Raw genomic sequence first — 19,456 nt, 5'->3', positions numbered from 1 at the left:
AATTGTGTATATAAGACAAAGTCCCTAATATTGCGATGGTCCTGATTATATCAGGACATCTGGTCACCCTAAATGTGTCAGATGTTTATGCATGTGGAATGGTTTTACTATCTCTTTTCCTTTTGGCAGCTGACATGAAACAGATCTTTAAAAACTAGCTACAGTAAGGGCTAAATTTATCATTCACAAAAGAAACATGTCATTTGAAAGTTCATTTCTGTACATCTCCCTAGTCTCAAATATCGTTCCTTATTCAAACAAGTTTAGCAAAAGAATCCTATTTTAATATAGGCAGAAGTTGATTCTCTGTTTTGGAAAGCAAACCCTGTTACTTCCATTCTGAAGTATTTTTTTAGAAACCTCAGGAAATACATGGGGCTCAGTCCTCGGCTCTACCGGGTTTAAACTTAGTATAAACTCTAAGTCACCTTCTTGCTTCCCCGATCATGGGCTTGCTGGTGGGTTTTGAAATGAGCTGTCTCAGGGCTGCCCTAAGTTACCCTGGTTGCAGCCAGACACTCAGCCAGCCAAAGATTCGGCAAAATATTATGTGCTCTGCTCTGCCCCTTCCCAGCTCAGGCACAACCCTGACATGCCTCCTGTGAAGAGGAGAGTGGGGGGAATACAGGTGGCATAGTCCTGAATATGCGTGGTTTGGACACTCAAAGATACCTCTGTATTGGAGGAATCCTTCGCTGCCCCTTTAGGGCAGTTTCTCATTGCTTGGCACTGGCGTCACTGAGGACTGAGCCCATGGTATTTGTAGAGGATGGTTTAGTCGGTAGGGCAGCAACCTAGAATTCAGGAGACCTGGCTTCAGTTCCCTACTCTGCCACTCCTGTGTGACTTTGACAATGTTATTCCCTACCTCACAGAAGAGTTGCGAAGATACGTTTATGATTCTGAGGTGTTCGGGTACTTCAGAAGTGGGGGACATGTAAATACCTTAGATCAACAGTAATTGGTTATTGTTCAGACATTTTTTTTTCTGAATCCAGTACTTGGAAGCAAAATTAATATAAAGCAGATCTAGAAAATTATGTTTAGAATCTAAAGCATGGTCAGAAAAGTGAGTGTGTAAAAATAGCATCTAATTATGCAGCAGATCTTCTCCCACAGAGCAAATTCTACCCACAGATACAGATGTGTAGCTCCCACTGAATTAAATGGAAGACACACCCATGGATCTGAGGTCTGAATTTGGTCCCACATGTCTTCCCATCATATTTGCTTCTAACAGAAACCAATTTTCAGTACAGCAAACCCTGCAGGGGCTACACAGCTATGGGAGAGGGAGTTGGATTCTTTCCAGTTTACACATCACAGCAAAATCATCAGCTAAGTTCTGATTGCAGCATCTTTATTAATGGAGACAGAAGGACCCCACTGTGACTTTCAGTCCCAGTGTGGGCTAGCAGTGCTTGCAGTCAGCAAAATTGAAGTTTGACTTGTAAACTGAGCTAATTAGATATTATAATAACAAATCATTGTGTTTCATTGATCATTCTTTGCACTATGGGGGCCAATTTCTAACTGAGTTACATCAAATAGCTCAGAATTTGGCCTATACAAAGCCATTCATCTGAGGATTTCAAATTGCTTTCCAGACACTAATTAATTTAAACTTCACAACACTCCTGAGACTGAATGAATATGGAACCTCACAATGCCATTTCTACAGTCTCTTTTCAAAGCATGTTGACTCTTTGAATATTTAAGGATGTTGCAAGTCCAGAGGGCATACACATGGAGAAGACAATCAGCAAATATGATCTATTTAACCATTAAACAAGCAAGTTTTCCTGCAAAAATTGATGTGCTAATCAATAGAGGTCAAATCCTACCATGAAAGAGATGCATCTAATGTTGTTTCTTCTAATGGTGTGTATTGGCTTTAATAGTGAAAAGTGAAAGTTGGATTGATTGCATCATTACATTTTTAAAAACTTATGAATAGCATGGTAGTTGGACAGGAATTTTCATTGAACTGTACACACTTCATAGGAAATCTGACTACAAGCCACAAAGAAAACTAACTTGCAAAAAGGAAACACAAAGTGTTGCAATTGTAACATATATTTGATGTTAACTAGGTACAGCTGCTCAAATATAGGTTGATATAACTAAAGTCATAGACTGTAACTGTTCAATGTTAGGATTTTTGTTGCATGAGGGTTAATGGGTGAATCAAAACTTCTATGTAAGCTACATCATAGCTATAATGCAGTTCGTTTTCTTTTCTGGGAGAGGTAGGTTAATTGATTTTAAAGCAAAGTTAAACACACTACAGAAATGAAATGGGACCACTTTTTTTCCTATCAGATTGTATTCTTTTTAGGGACTGTGTGTAACAATGGTGCAGTCTACATGAGTGGGCAATGCCCTTTAAAGTCTGTCTTGTTGTTGTTGATTTTGCCTCTTTTTAACGCTGCCATACTCGTCCTGGCACGTTTTGTCACGCCAGCGGTACTCTTTGTAGGGGTGCAATGAATTTGGGCACTGCAACAGACACTATTACTATTAGATCACACACACTGGAAGCTCAGATCAGAGCCATGATCCCCCAGCTTCAAAAAAAAAGTACAGGCCTCTACCACTTGAACTGAAGGGATTGTTCCTCAGCTGACATAAGTGGTAGGTCTCATAGCCTATGTAGGAGCCAGCCACTAGAGAACAGCATAAGTCATGCACACCCAGCCAGTGCATTCAGAGGAAGGGTTTGAAATGGTTATCAACTCCCAGAACATTAGTGTCCTTTTTCCTCCCCACTCCTCTGCCTCATACCCATCCCAGTGCGATACCTCTCCTTTAGAATTTTCTCTCTGTATCTCCCTACTGCTGTTCTTCTGTCCGTGCCCCCTCTTGGAGAGGGGGAACTCCTAAATATAGCCTCTGTCCTTCCCTGGTCTTTTCTCTGCATGAGCCTGTGAGGTTAATAAGGTTAATAATAATAAGTTTCTGCCTATTCTTGCAGCAGGCCGTTCATCAGCTAGACAACCCATCCACCGAATACTCCTATGGCATTGCTTCTGAATATCCCAGCAAACTGGACCAAGATGCACGGCTGTGTACCTTTCATGGGGGAGGGACATAGGTTCTCAAGTGTGTGCATTCCACAGTGAGCAGTTTAGGTCCACTCCCCATATTAAGTGTGGAGCAGAGCTATGAGAGCAGTTTCTGCTCACTTTGTTAGCAGGCAAAAACAGGATGAGTCACTTGTAGGTTCAGTAAACCTTCATGAGTCAGCAGTTTTACAGTTAGAAAAGTGGGTCTGAGTTGTGAAACTGAGTTTAGGTAAGTGCTCTGTTTTGGTAATGTTTCTTATCTTAAAGGTGAGTAACAGAGTTCAAAGTCTCCTGGCTAATAGCAACTCTGGTTTCTTTTTTTAAAAGATAAAACTATCAAATTATGGAAAGTTACTGAACGAGATAAGAGACCAGAGGGATACAACTTAAAAGATGAAGAAGGGAAACTTAAAGATCTGTCTACCGTAACATCACTACAGGTGAGCTACTGGGCTCTGTGAGAATTCTTTGTCCAATGTCCAGTTGATTCTCTCACTGATAAAGTATATGCTCTTGGGCCCTACTTCTGCAAAAGATTTAAGCACATACATAACTTTACTCATGTGAGTAGTCTTATTTGCTGGATTGGAGCTTTAGGTCCTAAAATATTGTCTTGAATCCCTGATTTCTCTCAGCAGTAAATATTTTATAGTGTAGTAACCTCCATGAAAAGCGTGTAAAAAAAATTACCATCAATTTATTCTAGCTAGTCAAATTGTAAACTCTTTGAGGCAGGGACCATCTTTGTTCTGTGTTTGTATAGGGCCTAGCACAGTGGGTTTCTGGTCCATGATTAGGCTGCTGGGTGCTATGATAATACAAATAAAGAACGATAATAATATATGTAAGCAGGTCTATGCATATCTAGCATTTGTTTTCAAAGACTTAATTTATTATGAATCAGAAAAATTATAGCCTTTTTGTCACTTGACAGTTTTTGATGAGGCATAAAGCAGTGAAAGAAATACAGTAAATTATTAAAAATGGGGTTATATTTCATTCCCTGCACTATGCTGAGTTCTCAACATATACACAGAAATTACTTTAAAAATTAATATTTAATATTTTTGTAGGTGCCTGTATTGAAACCTATGGATTTGATGGTAGAAGTCACCCCCAGAAGAATCTTTGCTAATGGTCACACCTATCATGTCAACTCAATTTCTGTCAACAGCGACTGTGAGACATACATGTCAGCTGATGATCTCAGGATTAATCTCTGGCACCTAGCAATCACGGACCGGAGTTTCAGTATCCTTTATTATGATTGTTTGTTCCACTGTTATTCACACTCAGAGGGCTTTTTAAAAATCTATTTTAAAATGAAATGCATATTTTAACATTCATTTTTATTTTAAAAATGCATCCCCCATCACAGTCTCTGGGAGTATTTGTAACAGATAAATACATACTTTTACATTATTTTAGGCGGTAAAGTTGGTGACCAGTTCAAATCACCAGGGTATTTTGCTAGATAATTACCAACCTCCAAGTTGATTAGTGTCTAGTTACTGACAGTATGAATGATCACTCATCATCTGACTAGGCTACCTTATTCCCCCATCTCCCACAGACTTTTTATTCTGAGTTGCTCCTGAGTGGGTGAAAAGGGTTTTCAGAATTGACAGTCTTTACTTCTGCATGCTGACCCCTATGAGAAACACTGAATGAGAGATGGTCATACCAGGTCTCTCTGTGACATGCCTGGCCTGCCTGTGTCACAGACCCCTTCCTCCCAGTTTTCACCAGCAGCTGCATCTGTCTGTAGTGCTGGCACAGTGCTGTGCATTATGGGGTATTCTAACCATCTGACAGGGCACCACCTGCAGTGCAGCAGAGTGGGAAGGGGAAATCAGCTTGGAGGAAGATGATGTAGAGAGGAAAGGTTGACATTTTCCTGGAGAGGGAAATGTAGCCCAGACTAAAGTGTCTGTATTGTGTGGAGTGTAAAAGGACCATTAAGGGGAGGCACAAACTACTTTGAGGTCAGGACAGAATGCTGGGTCAGCCTGTCCTGCATTACTGCATTCTTATAATTAAGAACATAAGAAAGGCCATACTGGGCCAGACCAAAGGTCCATCCAGCCCAGTATTCTGTCTACCGACAGTGGCCAATGCCAGGTGCCCCAGAGGGAGTGAACCTAACAGGTAATGATCAGGTGATCTCTCTCCAGCCAGCCATCTCCACCCTCTGACAGAGTCTAAGGACATCATTCCTTACCCATCCTGGCTAATATCCATTAATGGACTTAACCTCCATGAATTTATCCAGTTCTGTTTTAAACCCTGTTATAGTCCTAGCCTTCACAACCTCCTCAGCCAAGGAGTTCCCCAGGTTCACTGTGTGCTGTGTGAAGAAGAACTTCCTTTTATTTGTTTTAAACCTGCTGCCCATTAATTTAATCTGGTGGACTCTAGTTCTTATATTATGGGAACAAGTAAATAACTTTTCCTTATTCACTTTCTCCACACCACTCATGTTTTTATATACCTCTATCATATCCTCCCTTAGTGTCCTCTTTTCCAAGCTGAAAAGTCCTAGCCTCTTTAATCTCTCCTCATGTGGGACCCGTTCCAACCCCCTAATCATTTTAGTTGCCCTTTTCAGAACCTTTTCTAGTGCCAGTATATCTTTTTTGAGATGAGGGGACCAAATCTGTACGCAGTATTCAAGATGTGGGCATATCATGGATTTATGTAAGGCAATAAGATATTCTCCGTCTTATTCTCTATCCCTTTTTTAATGATTCCTAACATCCAGTTTGCTTTTTTGACTGCTGCTGCACACTGCATGGATGTCTTCAGCAAACTATCCACAATGACTCCAAGATCTCTTTCCTGATTAGCTGTAGCTAAATTAGCCCCCATCATATTGTATGTATAGTTGGGGTTATTTTTTCCAATGTGCATTACTTTACATTTATCCACATTAAATTTCATTTGCCATTTTGTTGCCCAGTCACTTAGTTTTGTGAGATCTTTTTGAAGTTCTTCACAGTCTGCTTTGGTCTTAACTATCTTGAGCAGTTGAGTATCGTCTGCAAACTTTGCCACCTCACTTTCTCCAGATCATTTATGAGTAAGTTGAATAGGATTGGTCCTAGGACTGACCCTTGGGGAACACCACTAGTTACCCCTCTCCATTCTGAGAATTTACCATTTATTCCTACCCTTTGATCCCTGTCTTTTAATCAGTTCTCAATCCATGAAAGGATCTTCCCTTTTATCCCATGACAATTTACATAAGAGCTTTTGGTGAGGAACCTTGTCAAAGGCTTTCTGGAAATCTAAGTACACTATGTCCACTGGATCCCCCTTGTCCACATGTTTGTTGACACCCTCAAAGAACTCAAATAGATTAGTAAGAAATGATCTCCCTTTACAGAAACCATGTTGACTTTTGCCCAACAATTTATGTTCTTCTATGTGTCTGACAATTTTGTTCTTTACTATTGTTTCAGCTAATTTGCCCGGTACTGACGTTCGACTTACCAGTCTGTAATTCCCAGGATCACCTCTAGAGTCTTTTTAAAATATTGGCATTACATTAGCGATTTTTTACAATTTTTTAAATTATTAATGCAGGTGAAGTGCTATTTCTGTGGGTGTTTATATAAGTCTGTGAGAATTGGAAGTGAAGGCAGTGATCTGTCAGCAGAGGATCTCTGTGAGGAGTTACATTTCTACCAACAAAGGGAAGTTTGGGATGATTTCCTTGTTCTTTGATGGAGTTACACCCTCTCTTTTCATACTAAATCATCTGTGGGGCCTAATCTAAAGTCAGTGGGTAGACTCCCATTAGCTTCAGTGTGCTTTAGAGAAGGTCCTTATTTTTTTGATTTGTTTTTGTTTTGGAATGGACCAGATTGCACCAAATGGCAGGTGCAATATAAAATGCCCCCAGAGAAGATATCTCCAACTCCCATTTAGGCCTTCATCCCCCAGACCCTCTTCAGATTAGGCATGCTGAATTGTATCCTGAAAAACCAACCTACTCAAAGAGTGTGTTGCAGGAAAAATATAAGCAAAGTGCAGTTCCATCTGAATTTGATTTCCAAGCACTGCCACCTCCCTCTTTGATTATGATTATGAGAGTACATTTTTGTTTAAATGGAAAAAATAATTCCCCTGTCCACCGGCCCTCCTCTATGCAATACATGCACCTCTACTGCATGTTGTTTATTACAAGCAAAAAGGGAAAATGTTGATGGAAAGCCCTTGCTGAAGTGTTGGCATCGCATCACAAAATTATAATGCAGTCTGTTATTACAAATCCCCAATAAAAGAATAGGGAACCCATGCATCCCATCCCCTGCAATAATTGTGTTTGAATACAAAACCAGGGTTAAATATCATTAAGGCTGTGACACTAGATGACAGAAGCCAGGATATAGAATCCAATGGAATTATCTGGCATCTGTCAGTTTCTGTCACAGCTTCTCTATTATTCAAACATTTTTCATTCAATTTTCTTTTTAAAGTCTTTTCTGTTGTTCTCTGGTTGGGAGGTTAATTTCCATTGCTTGGGAGAATGAGAGACTGATTGCACTGCCTGGAGCCTAGCATTGTGTTGACAATTTCTGTGCATACTTCCCCACATAACTCTGCCTCCATGCATCAATCCAGAGATAGTCAAATTGTGCCAGATTGTCTGGCGTCTTTATTATATGGTTATATGTTTACTAAGGGTTTAATTCATATACCATTAAAATCAGTTAACATATTTACAACCGCTTTAATGAGAGTTAGCTCAGGCCCAGTAGAACTAGGGAGAGAGGCCCATTTCAGTGGAAGGTAGAAGCCTAAATACCTTTGAGGATCTGAGCCAAAATTTCCAGACTTGGTTACTTAAAATAAGGCATCTAAATCTATATTTAGGCACTTAAATAAAAGGGGCCTGATTGTTCAGAGTTGCTGAGCATGTAACGTTTCCCTTTGAAGGTAGTGTGGTTACATCATGGATGAATTTGGTCCTTACTTTCTACCAGACAAATAGGAGTGACTAGAAAGTACTGGATATAAACCTAAGCCAGCCCAGCACCAAACCCCTCCAATCTTTCCCTCAAGTTTGGGAAAATTTGAGCTTTGCCACTAGCCCCTCTGCCTTCCTCTCATGGCTGTACTTGTGAGAGGGCAAAGGAGCAGGAACTTCCTGGAAATAGTCCTCTAAAGAGGACAAGAGTTTGGGGTACTGAATCCCAGGGACTTATCAGGGGTTTCCTTCTCCTCCTGCCTCCTTCAGGACCTAGACTGCCATTAGCTGTGTCCCTGTGTGGCTACTCCTAGCTCTATTAACTCCATCCTGGGTTCCATTTGGAAATGGGGGCTCTGCAGAGGACATTGCCACAGAGCATAGCTGGGTCCCCTGCTGCATGCCCTCTTCCCATTAAAATCCTGTGGAGGCTCTTTCGTGAGGATCCCCACTGGAGAGGCATCTGCAGGAGAGCTGTCCTCTGCTCCCCCTTATTCCAACCCCTGGTTATTCCATAATTGCCAGTTATGTGGTTTCTTCTTTCCACCTTCCTTTGAAGTATCTGTTTCTGGCCACTGTCAGAGGCAGAATCCAGGGTTATGGAGCACTGGTCTGATCCAGTATAGCGGTGTTGGTGTTCTTATGTAGAGTATTCAGGACAGTTACTCTGCATAATCAAAAATATGTAGGAAAGACATTAACTGCATTGCTAATGGCAATCCTTTGTGTTACATCAAGTCTGGTGTAAAGGATACGGAATTCCAACACAAATGTCTTGGTTAACTTTTAAAATAACCTAAATGTTAATTATATTTAAATATGTCCAGATTGATTTTTTTTAGGCGATTTCCCATGCTAAAAGCGTTAAGACTAAATATCAGCCCCGAGTGAATTTCTAAATCCAAGATATCTGTAAATCCCTGAAAATAGAAGCGTTACAATGAAAGTAGTGATATAATCAGAACTTACATGGTCCGAGTATGGTCCCGGATAATATTTCACATGTATGTACAGCTTTATCTACAGATCCTTTATACATATTAATTCATCCTCACAACAGCCTAAGAGAAAGGAAAAAAGTATTTTACTCCCTTTTTAGAGATGGGTTAAGTGAGGCAGAAATGTTAAGTGAATTGCCTAAGAGAGACCACCTTATTTTAGATTTCAGCATCATTAAATCTCAGTACAGCTGCCCTCATTATAAAAAACAACTTGGTTTCAGTTTTCAAAAATGCTTGGCCCTCCAAAGATACATCATAAAATCCATAGGGGGTGTGTGTGTGTATTTGTGGGGGTGCCTGAATGATCAGAAAAAGCTGAAAGACAGACTGTTCTTATGACATAACTTCCTGCATGTCTCAGAGACAGAACAGTTTGAAAGCGAGGCTGTTTGAGATTTAATACCATCATTCAGGAGTTTAGCATTGCTATTCCTGTGTATTCACTTACTGCTGTGAGAGCTGTGTTACGTGCATCCACAAACCCTCACAGCAAAATATTTACAGATAATTGATGATGTTCTTAGAGTTTTTAGTTGAACCATTGATTTAATCCTTACACGAAACGATTCCCTGATAGAGCCTCCAGTTTCCAGGTGTACTTGGTTTGTGGGGTGGGGGGAACCGAGTACATTTCTAAGAAGTAGTTGGGGTATGGAAAAGTTCCTGCATGTGGGAGGCAGGATGGCTTGGGACTGTTGTTTGTATGGGTTGCAGTGGGAGAGGTCTTGCAACTTGGAGACAGGCTGGCATGAGTACAGGTAGTGAGAGACATTAGGCAGTGGTTGGGCTGGGAATAGATTAAAGGGACTGAAGAGACTCTGGCAAATGGAAAGGAGAAGAAGCTGAAGTGTACAGTGGATTGACTCCTGCAGCTGGACAGTGGTTGGATGGAAATATTCATTAAGGGGAGCTGGTTGGTTCAGCCTCAGAGCAGGGCTGCTCTGAAGTACCTTTTAGGTAGGAGTTGCATAATGAAGTTGAATTAGCTGTAGATGACCCCCATCATGGTGGTAAAAGAAGGATAAGACAACTGGAGGAGGTGGTTTTAGATCTGCGTCAGTCTGTAGAGAGAATATTTTTGTCCATACAGTTACCCAGCCTGCATATGCATTTGTGCAGGTGCACCTGTCTCCATGAGATTTCGGTCTGGCACATTAAGGAGTAAGGAACCAATAACTAGATGTCATTCTGCCTGCCTTTCCATTCTGCAGAAAACAGTCATCTCTGATATAAAACTGTCTGGTTTTTTAGGTGGATTGTGTCTTGGTAAAGCATGAGGTGTTGCATGATGCAGTTAGGACCAGGCACATTAAGAGAAGAAATTCTGCCAAGCATAAAGTTTAAATTATAAATTAATACCACTGGGCTCAATGCCGCCTGCTATGCACATCAGAAGACTCTTTTAAAGTCAGTAAAGTCAAACAATTTTAAAGATATTGGTTTGTTTCCCACCTTTTTGCTAGATGGAACGTGAATGAACACAAAGCAAAATATGGTGGCCTGAGCACATCAAATACATGATGTACACAAGGCCCAATTACATCAAATTAATGAATTGAATATATATTAGCCTGAAATGGCATTTGTTAATAAATGATCTGGCAGTGATACATCTTTGGCCTGGTCTACACTACGAGTTTATGTCGGATTTAGCAGTGTTAAATCCGAATTAACCCTGCACCCGTCCACACAACGAAGTCATTTTTTCGATATAAAGGGCTCTTAAAACCGATTTCTGTACTCCTCCCCAATGAGGGGATTAGCACCGAAATCGACATCGCCGTTTGGAATTAGGGTTAGTGTGGACATAATTTGAAGGTATTGGCGTCCGGGAGCTATCCCACCGTGCACCATTGTGACCACTCTGCACAGCACTCTGAACTTGGATGCACTGACCAATGTACAGGAAAAGCCCCGGGAACTTTTGAATCTCATTTCCTGTTTGGCCAGGTGAGCTCATCAGCACAGGTGACCATGCAGTCCCAGAATCAAAAAAGAGCTCCAGCATGAACCGAATGGGAGGTACTGGATCTGATCACTGGATGGGGAGAGGAATCCGTGCTATCAGAACTACGTTCCAAAAGACGAAATGCCAAAACATTTCAAAAAATCTCAGAGGCCATGAGGGACGGAGGCTACATCAGGGACTCAACACAGTGCTGCGTGAAACTTAAGGAGCTCAGACAAGTGTACTAGAAAACCAAAGAATCAAATGGACACTCTGGGACAGATCCCCAGACATGCTGCTTCTACACTCAGCTGCATGCAATTCTAGGGGGGGCTGCCACCACTCTCCACCCCTGTCCGTGGACTCCGATGATGGGGTACTCTCTGCCATGCCTGATGACTTTGCAGATGGGGAAGATGAGGAGGAGGAGGACGAGCTTGGGGAGAGCACACAGCACACAGTTCTCCCCGACAGCCAGGATCTTTTTATCACCCTGATTGAAATACCCTCCCAACCCATTGAAGCTGGAGAAGGGACCTCTGGTGAGTGTACCTTTTTAAATATACATGTTATAAAAGCAAGTGTTTTTTAATGATTAAGTAGCCCTGAGGACTTGGGATACATTCGTGGCCAGTATTGCTATTGGAAAAGTCTGTTAGCGTGTCTGGGGATGGAGCGGAAATCCTCCAGTGACATCTCCACAAGGTTTCTGGGAAGAGCAGCCTTATTCCGTCCTCCATGGTAGGACACTTTACCACGCCATGCTAGTAGCAAGTAATCTGGTATCATTGCATGACAAAGCCTGGCAGTGTATGGTCCTGGTGTTTGCTGGCATTCAAGCAACATCTGTTCTTTATCTCTCTGTGTTATCCTCAGGAGAGTGATATCGTTCATGGTAACCTGGTTGAAATAGGGGAATTTAATTAAGGGGACATTCAGAGGTGTCCATTCCTACTGGGCTGTTTGCCTGTGGCTGAAAAGAAATCCTCCCCGCAGTTAGCCACGTGGAGGGGGGGCATTGGCGCTGGGATCTTCGCGTTTGGCTAGCAGGGATCTTCCCTGATACCAGCCAGGTGGTTGGGGGAGGAGTAAAGCGATCATCCCAGATAACTGGATGGGGGAAGGGGGTTAGTTTGGTTTCTGCTGCTGCACGTTAACAGGAAAACCGCAGCACTAAATGGCCAACTCAACGGGCTTTGCTTGGTATGGGAGAGGAGGGCGCTGCTGTTATGAAGGTTGCAGAAGCCGAAAGACTATGGCTTACTATGGCCGCCTGCAAGCTGAATTCTGTTGCCTGGCACTGCATGTGTGATCTCTAACACCAAAGCTGCAGACACTCAATATAAGATGCAAAATGCGACCAAAATCACATGTGCTATGTAAATGTGAATAGTGGTGTTCACTGTGAAAGAGTATAGCCATTGTTCTGTAAAATGTATCTTTTTAAATACTTCACTTCCTTTTTTTTCCTCCAGCAGCTGCAAATGTTTCAAGCCTCCCTCCTCCGTCCCAAAGACTATCTCAGATAAGGCGGCGGAAAAAACGCACGCGCGATGACATGTTCTCTGAGCTCAAGCAGTCGTCCAGCACTGACAGAGCTCAGCAGAATGTGTGGAGGGACACAATAGCAGAGTACAGGAAAGTGGCTGATGAACATGAGGAGAGGTGGCGGCAGGAAGATCACAGGAGGAATGAGGCAACATTGGGCTATTGCAGGATCAAACGGACCTGCTCCGGTGTCTGGTGGAGGCTCATAAACGGCAGCAGGATCACAGACTGCCACTGCAGCCCCTGCTTAACCACCCTCCCTCCTCCCCAAGTTCTATAGCCTCCTCACCCAGACGCCCAAGAACGCGGGTGGGGGAGAGGCTCCGGGCACCCAACCACTCCACCCCAAAGGACTGCCCAAGCAACAGAAGGCTGTCATTCAACAAGTTTTAAAGTGGCCTTTTCCTTCCCTCCTTCCACACCCCACCTGGGCTACCTTGTGAGTTCTCTCCTTATTTTTATAATCAATTAATAAAGAATACATGTTTTTTAAACGATAGTGACTTTATTTCCTTTGCAAGCAAGCTGTGATCAAAGGGGGGAAGGCGGGTGGCTTACAGGAAATGAGGCAACCAAGGGGGTGGGTTTTCATCAAGGAGAAACAAACAGAAGTGTCACACAGTACCCTGGCCAAGTGTCACACAGTACCCTGGCCAGTCATGAAACTGGTTTTCAAAGCATCTCTGATGTGGAGCGCTTCCTGCTGTGCTCTTCTAACCGCCCTGGTGTCTGGCTGCACGTATTCAGCGGCCAGGCAATTTGCATCAACCTCCCACCCCACCATAAACGTCTCCCCCTTACTCTCACAGAGATTGTGGAGCACACAGCAAGCAGCAATAACAATGGGAATATTGGTTTCACTGAGGTCTGAGCGAGTCAGTAAACTGTGCCAGTGACCCTTTAAACATCCAAATGCACACTCTACCGCCATTTTGCACTTGCTCAGCCTATAGTTGAACAGCTCCTTACTACTGCCCAGGATGCCTGTTTATGGCTTCATGAGCATTAAGGGGTAGGCTGGGTCCCCAAGGATAACTATAGGCATTTCAACATCCCCAACAGTTATTTTCTGGTCTGGGAAGTAAATCCCTGCCTGCAGCCATTTAAACAGACCAGAGTTCCTGAAGACGCAAGCATCATGTACCTTTCCCGGCCATCCCAAGTTGATGTTGGTGAAACGTCCCTTGTGATCCACCAGTGCTTGCAGCACCATTGAAAAGTAGCCCTTGCGGTTTATGTACTGGCTGCCCTGGTGGTCCGGTTCCAAGATAGGTGTTCCGTCTATGGCCCCACCACAGTTAGGGAATCCCATTGCATCAAAGCCATCCACTCTGACCTGCACATTTCCCAGGGTCACTACCTTTGATAGCAGCAGCTCAATGATTGCGTTGGCTACTTGCATCACAGCAGCCCCCACAGTAGATTTGCCCACTCCAGATTGATTCCCGACTGACCGGTAGCTGTCTGGCATTGCAAGCTTCCACAGGGCTATTGCCACTTGCGTGTGAACTGTGAGGGCTGCTCTCATCTTGGTATTCTTGCACTTCAGGGCAGGGGAAAGCAAGTCACAATGTTCCATGAAAGTGCCCTTCCGCATGCAAAAGTTTCGGAGCCACTGGGAATCATCCCAGACCTGCAACACTATGCGGTCCCACCACTCTGTGCTTGTTTCCCCAGGCCCAGAATCGGTGTTCCACGGCATGAGCGTACCCCATTAACACCATGATCTCCAAATTGTGGGGGAACGTGGTTTTAGAAAAAAGTGTGTTCATGTCCTCAGCACAGTGCTTCCGTCGCCTCCTCGTCTGGTTTTTCAGGTGCTGGTTCTGCATAAACTGCATGATAATGAGCAAGGTGTTTGCAATGGTCATAACTGCTGTGGTGAGCTGAACGGGCTCCATGCTTGCGGTGCTATGGCGTCTGCTCCTGCTCGGGCAATCCAGGGAAAAGGACGTGAAATTATTATTTGCCGTTGCTCTGACGGAGGGAGGGGTGACCGACAACATGGCTTACAGGGAATTAAAATCAACAAAGGGGGTGGCTTTGCGAGAAACAGAATGGCCCCCTCAAGGATAGAACTCAAAACCTCAAGGATAGAGCTCAAAACTGGGTTTAGCAGGCCATTGATTTCACGGAGGGAGCAAGGAAGGGAGGAGAAAATGAATACAAAACAAATTGCTTGTTTTGATCCACTTCATCTATCTTTATACATCTTGCTGGCAGCAGACTGTGCAGTATGACTGCTAGCCATTGTCATCTCCTGGGTGTTCAGCAGAAGACGGTGCAGTATGACTGCTGGCCATCGTCATCTCCTGGCTGCTCATTAAAAGACAGTGCAGTAGGACTGCCGGCAGGACTGAATCGCCATGAGACGAAACTTAAAAGGGTAAAAGGGTAATGACCTTGCTGAGTCACTCCCATTTTTGCTCAGGTGCCCTTGACCTCATCAAGGTCGGTTAAAAGAGAACCCTGGACTACATCGATGATGGCTACCAGTCATACTGCACTGTCTGCTGCCAAAAGACAATGAGCTGCTGCTGTGTAGCAACGCAGTACCGTGTCTTCCAGCACCCAGGAGACATACGGTGACCGTTAGCTGAGCGGGCTCCGTGCTTGCCATGGTATGGCGTCTGCACAGGTAACCCAAGAAAAAAGGCGCAAAACGATTGTCTGCCCTTGCTTTCACGGAAGGAGAGAGGGAGGGAAGGGGGGTCCTGACGATATGTACCCAGAACCACCTGCGACAATGTTTTAGCCCCATCAGGCATTGGGATTTCTACCCAGAATTCAAATGGGTGGCAGAGACTGCGGGAACTGTGGGATAGCTACCCACAGTGCAATGCTCCGGAAGTCGACGGTTGCCTCAGTACCATGGACGCAGTCCGCCGACTACATGCACTTAGAGCATTTGTGTGGGGACACACACAATCGACTGTATAAAAACGCTTTCTACAAAACTAACTTCTATAAATTCGACCTAATTTTGTAGTGTAGACAAGGCCTATGTCTTACTCTTTCCCTCTGATGCAGGTCTGCTACATATAATGAACTACATTCTGTTTGCCCAAGAGGCTGGATGTGACAATGACACAAACAACAAATATAACAGAAGAGTTTCTGGACACTTGCACTCATCTGAACATCTTTATGGGCTGCATAAAAGAGCAGGAGAAGCAGTGGTATTCCATCAAGACTATCAGCATAGCACTGATATGAGTTTTTTAAAAAGAAAGTAGGAAGGTTTGATTTGTAGAATTTTATTTGAAATTAACATAAAATGGTTTGCCGCCATTATTTCAGCAGCATTACAAATCAGTGAGAATTATTCATTTCTGTGAAAATAGAATCATAAGCCAATGTAGATCTTAGGCTTGTTTTCATTTTGGAAAATACTTTAAACCAATCTTGCAAAATTCAACTTGGATGCTTGCCTGAGACAAGTAATTTTTTGACAAGTAAGTAAAATATAATTGTTTTCATTAGCATTATTTTCATTTTGGTGAAAGGCAGACAAGTAAGTTCTGAGTAAGTTTTGCGTTTTGGCTGATACATTTCCATCAAATAATTGCAAGGCATCTTTAAACCTTTCTCTCTGTTTGCAAATCATACCTTGGTGCGGGCAGAATAAGTCATACCTCAGAGGAATTTAGTATATCTTCTTCGTTCTTTGCTAAGAGGTTTAACATGTTTGTTTGCATGAGAGAGAGAGAGAGACTGCATCCTTAATTATACATATTCTGTACTGAGAAAGTACTGAGGCAGAGATTGCTACATTTGTTAATGTTCTGTCTGAAATGGCTTAGCAGTATTGCCTATAGCTTGAACCTTTAGATAAATTATTTTGGATATGGTGAACAAGAAAATAGAACTGCTGGAAGCATACTGATAAGGCTTACTTTACTTCAGTAGCAATCTCTGGATGATCTAACCATACTAAATATTCTTTATGAGCATGTATTTGGATTGCTCACACAACTATGCAGATCATAGCACTTGAACTCCTTTCATTTCCTGGTAGCATGCTATTTCACTCCAGAGGCTGCCATGGCATTGCTATGGTAACAACAGCCCCAGTTCCTATATGTACTTATCTTGACTAAAATACTCATTTCTCAGTCAGGTCAATATAGTCCAGGGTTATCCTGTTTTAATAAAAAAATTCCTTCTTTAATGTCCCAAAAGGGGTAAGTTAATTAGCAAATCACCATAGACCCTTCTTATAATCTAATGTATTCCAGCATTTGAAGCATATCATGGATGGTCACATCATTAGGCTCTGTATCTTGTGGGAATTAATTTACTTTGGAAATATACAAAAAAAGCACAAAAATAGTTAGCCCCAAATAGCACTGCACACAAATGCATGATCTACTTTGTGGTAGGTACAATTGCATCTGAAAACTTCATTAACACAGTACACATACATACACATTGTTCTGTAATGGAGCCCCGAGGCTGAGGAATACCCACTCTTATAATACTGCCAGGCTTGTTTCCTTCAGTGCAGTGCTTTTGGATGCCTTTGGATGCAAGCTAATACACAGCATTCTCTTGACATTTTTGTGGTGCGGTGTGCTGACAAATTTGTGTCCTTGGAATGAGATAAGGTTGTTTCTATAAAAGTCTCCAAATGTAATGACTGTGTACAGACTATTTGCGGTGCATTTCTATTCTCATGGACAAATGCATTGTCATAAAGCCCCACTTTCCTCACATGATCATTTATCTCATACAAATACTTTTAGTTTGGGAATAATTATATAAAAATAATTTCTCATCTGCTGTTGGAAAGTACATAAAATCCATTTTTAATGCTTCCTTTAGTGCTGTAATCAAGGGCAGGTTGTGCCACTCTATCATACATTTAAAGACATACTATAGCATGGGATATTCAGCCAGAAAAGCTGCTGCTGGCTGAATCTTGAGCCTTAATTTTGATTTTTATTTGTTCTGTTTCTCCCGTTCACTCTCTCACAATGTCTCTCTCATACACTCTCTTTCTGTCAAAGCATAAGAAAGTATCAGTCGGCAAGGCAAAAGTCAAGGCTATAATTGGGAAGTAAAGAACTTGAGGCCCTACCAGCCACCTTATTCCCTAGGGTCTGGCACACATCCAAAATTGGAGCACCCTTAGTAGAATTTGAGTTGAAAAACTTCAATTAATTCAGCTGGACAACTAGGTTTTGGAACAGTGTAAGGCATCTATTGGTCTATTGCTTTCTGAGGTTACTGATCCTCCAAATGAAAATAAGAGTTGCCAATAGAAACCAGCAGAGACGAGGGGCCTGATCCAATGCCCATGGATTTCCAGATTCTAATGGTAATTTCTACTAGAGCCCGTAATGCTTCCCTTCCCCCAACCAATAGTGATAGTGAGTACGTTTTGGGGGAGAAAGAACAAAACAAAAAACCAAGCCGAATTTAAAAAAGTGGAAATAGAAAGTAAATACCAGCCATCATGGCTCACTTAATCACTGAGAGACATACTTTTCCTCATTTTCTGTAGAAACTGCAACCTCTTTGGGGCAGAGGCTTTTTCTCCTTAAATATTTGCTAAATGCCTTCGAGCTGTACGTACACATATGACAGCAAAAGGTATTCAAGGTCCCAGTTTATGCATATGTACAGCAAGTTCATCATTCTCAGAGTTTTTGAAGCCAGAAGGGACCATTAGATCATCTGTTCTGGCCTTCTGTGTAACACAAGACATAGAATTTCACCCAGTTACCCTGTATTGAACCCACATCTGAAAGTCCAGTGAGAACAAGTATTCTTTCAATTCCTTCCACATGCAGAAGATGCAAAATGGGAAGAAGTTGTGAAAACCATTCAGGACAGAGAAATCGTACAAAGGAATCTAGGGAGATAAGGAAACTGCAGAGATGTTAGAAAAACTGTTACAATTCATCTTGGGAAAAAGCAAGCCAATACAGCTCTAGGAAAATAATAACTGAGTGTCATGATGTGCTGGGAATAATATTTCATTATTTGTCTGCTTCTGGGCGAACAATGGATATATTGTCAGGGATTTGTGTTTTTACTACAAGCAGAAGGAACTTGTGATGTTGTTTTCTATGCAGTGGTGCAAGTATGGTGGTCTGGTCCGGTCCACCGTACCAGTAAGAGATTTATAGCTGGTACTCCATACTGGAAAGACACAGGAGGAGCAGAACGTGGGGCCGCTGGGCGACCCCAGACCAGCAGCTCCTCCGGCACGGCTGTACCGCCCCCAGTCCCGCCCCCCCAGCCTGTCCACGCAGCCGCATCTCCTGTCTGGGGTCTGTACAGCAGCCCCGCCAGAGGACAGGGCTGGGCATGGTACAGCCACACTGGAGGAGCTGCTGACGTGGTCACCCAGTGGCCCCACGTTCTGCTACTTTAGCCGCTGCGGTTCCAGAGAGCCCTGCGGTTCAGAATGTCGTCCTCCTGCTGTGCCGGAGATGAGCCCTCCCCCCAATAGCGGGATGGATCATGGGGAGGGGACGGGAAGAGAATGGGGGCCCAAGGCTGGGGGGAGGCATGGAGGAGTCACATGGGGGTCCCATGGGGAGGTCATGTCCCTCCCCTTTAGCTGGTGCCCCGTTTCGTGTCCCTCCCATGAGTGCAGCGTACCAGTAAGAAATGAATTCTACTTGCCCCACTGTTACTGTGCAACTACTGCAAGCCTTTAAATGGAGTAAAGTAGCAAATGTCTTGTTGCTGATCAAGATAAGTGGCTACATTGCTGATGTTTAGCGTTGCATTGGAATGCCATGCTGCGTTCATGGACCAACAGCTCCCTAAACATCTTTATCTCACTTGAGGGCTGTCTTCTTCAGTTATTGTCTCCTGTACCCCCATAGCCCTAATTTCTTTACCCTGGCCACATGAAAAGCCACCTTTCCAAAATGATCTGGGAGTTTGTTTAGCATTATATTTATTT

The 19,456-nt window shown here is 43.0% G+C and overlaps 1 protein-coding gene across 1 annotated transcript in view; it reads left to right on the top strand.

The window, feature by feature from the left end:
- PPP2R2C (protein phosphatase 2 regulatory subunit Bgamma) overlaps window positions 1-19,456 on the top strand; it is a 288,278-nt gene that overhangs the window by 186,366 nt on the left and 82,456 nt on the right. The window contains 2 exon segments of the mRNA XM_084625989.1: window positions 3,393-3,505; window positions 4,139-4,316. Coding sequence (XP_084482115.1) covers window positions 3,393-3,505; window positions 4,139-4,316 — 291 coding nt within the window.

The sequence above is a fragment of the Lepidochelys olivacea genome (genome assembly GCF_965140295.1).
Source record: "Lepidochelys olivacea isolate rLepOli2 genome assembly, chromosome: 4".
NCBI lineage: Eukaryota > Metazoa > Chordata > Testudines > Cheloniidae > Lepidochelys > Lepidochelys olivacea.
Note: the sequence above shows the minus strand (reverse complement) of the source record. Positions and strands in the feature narration are given on the sequence as shown.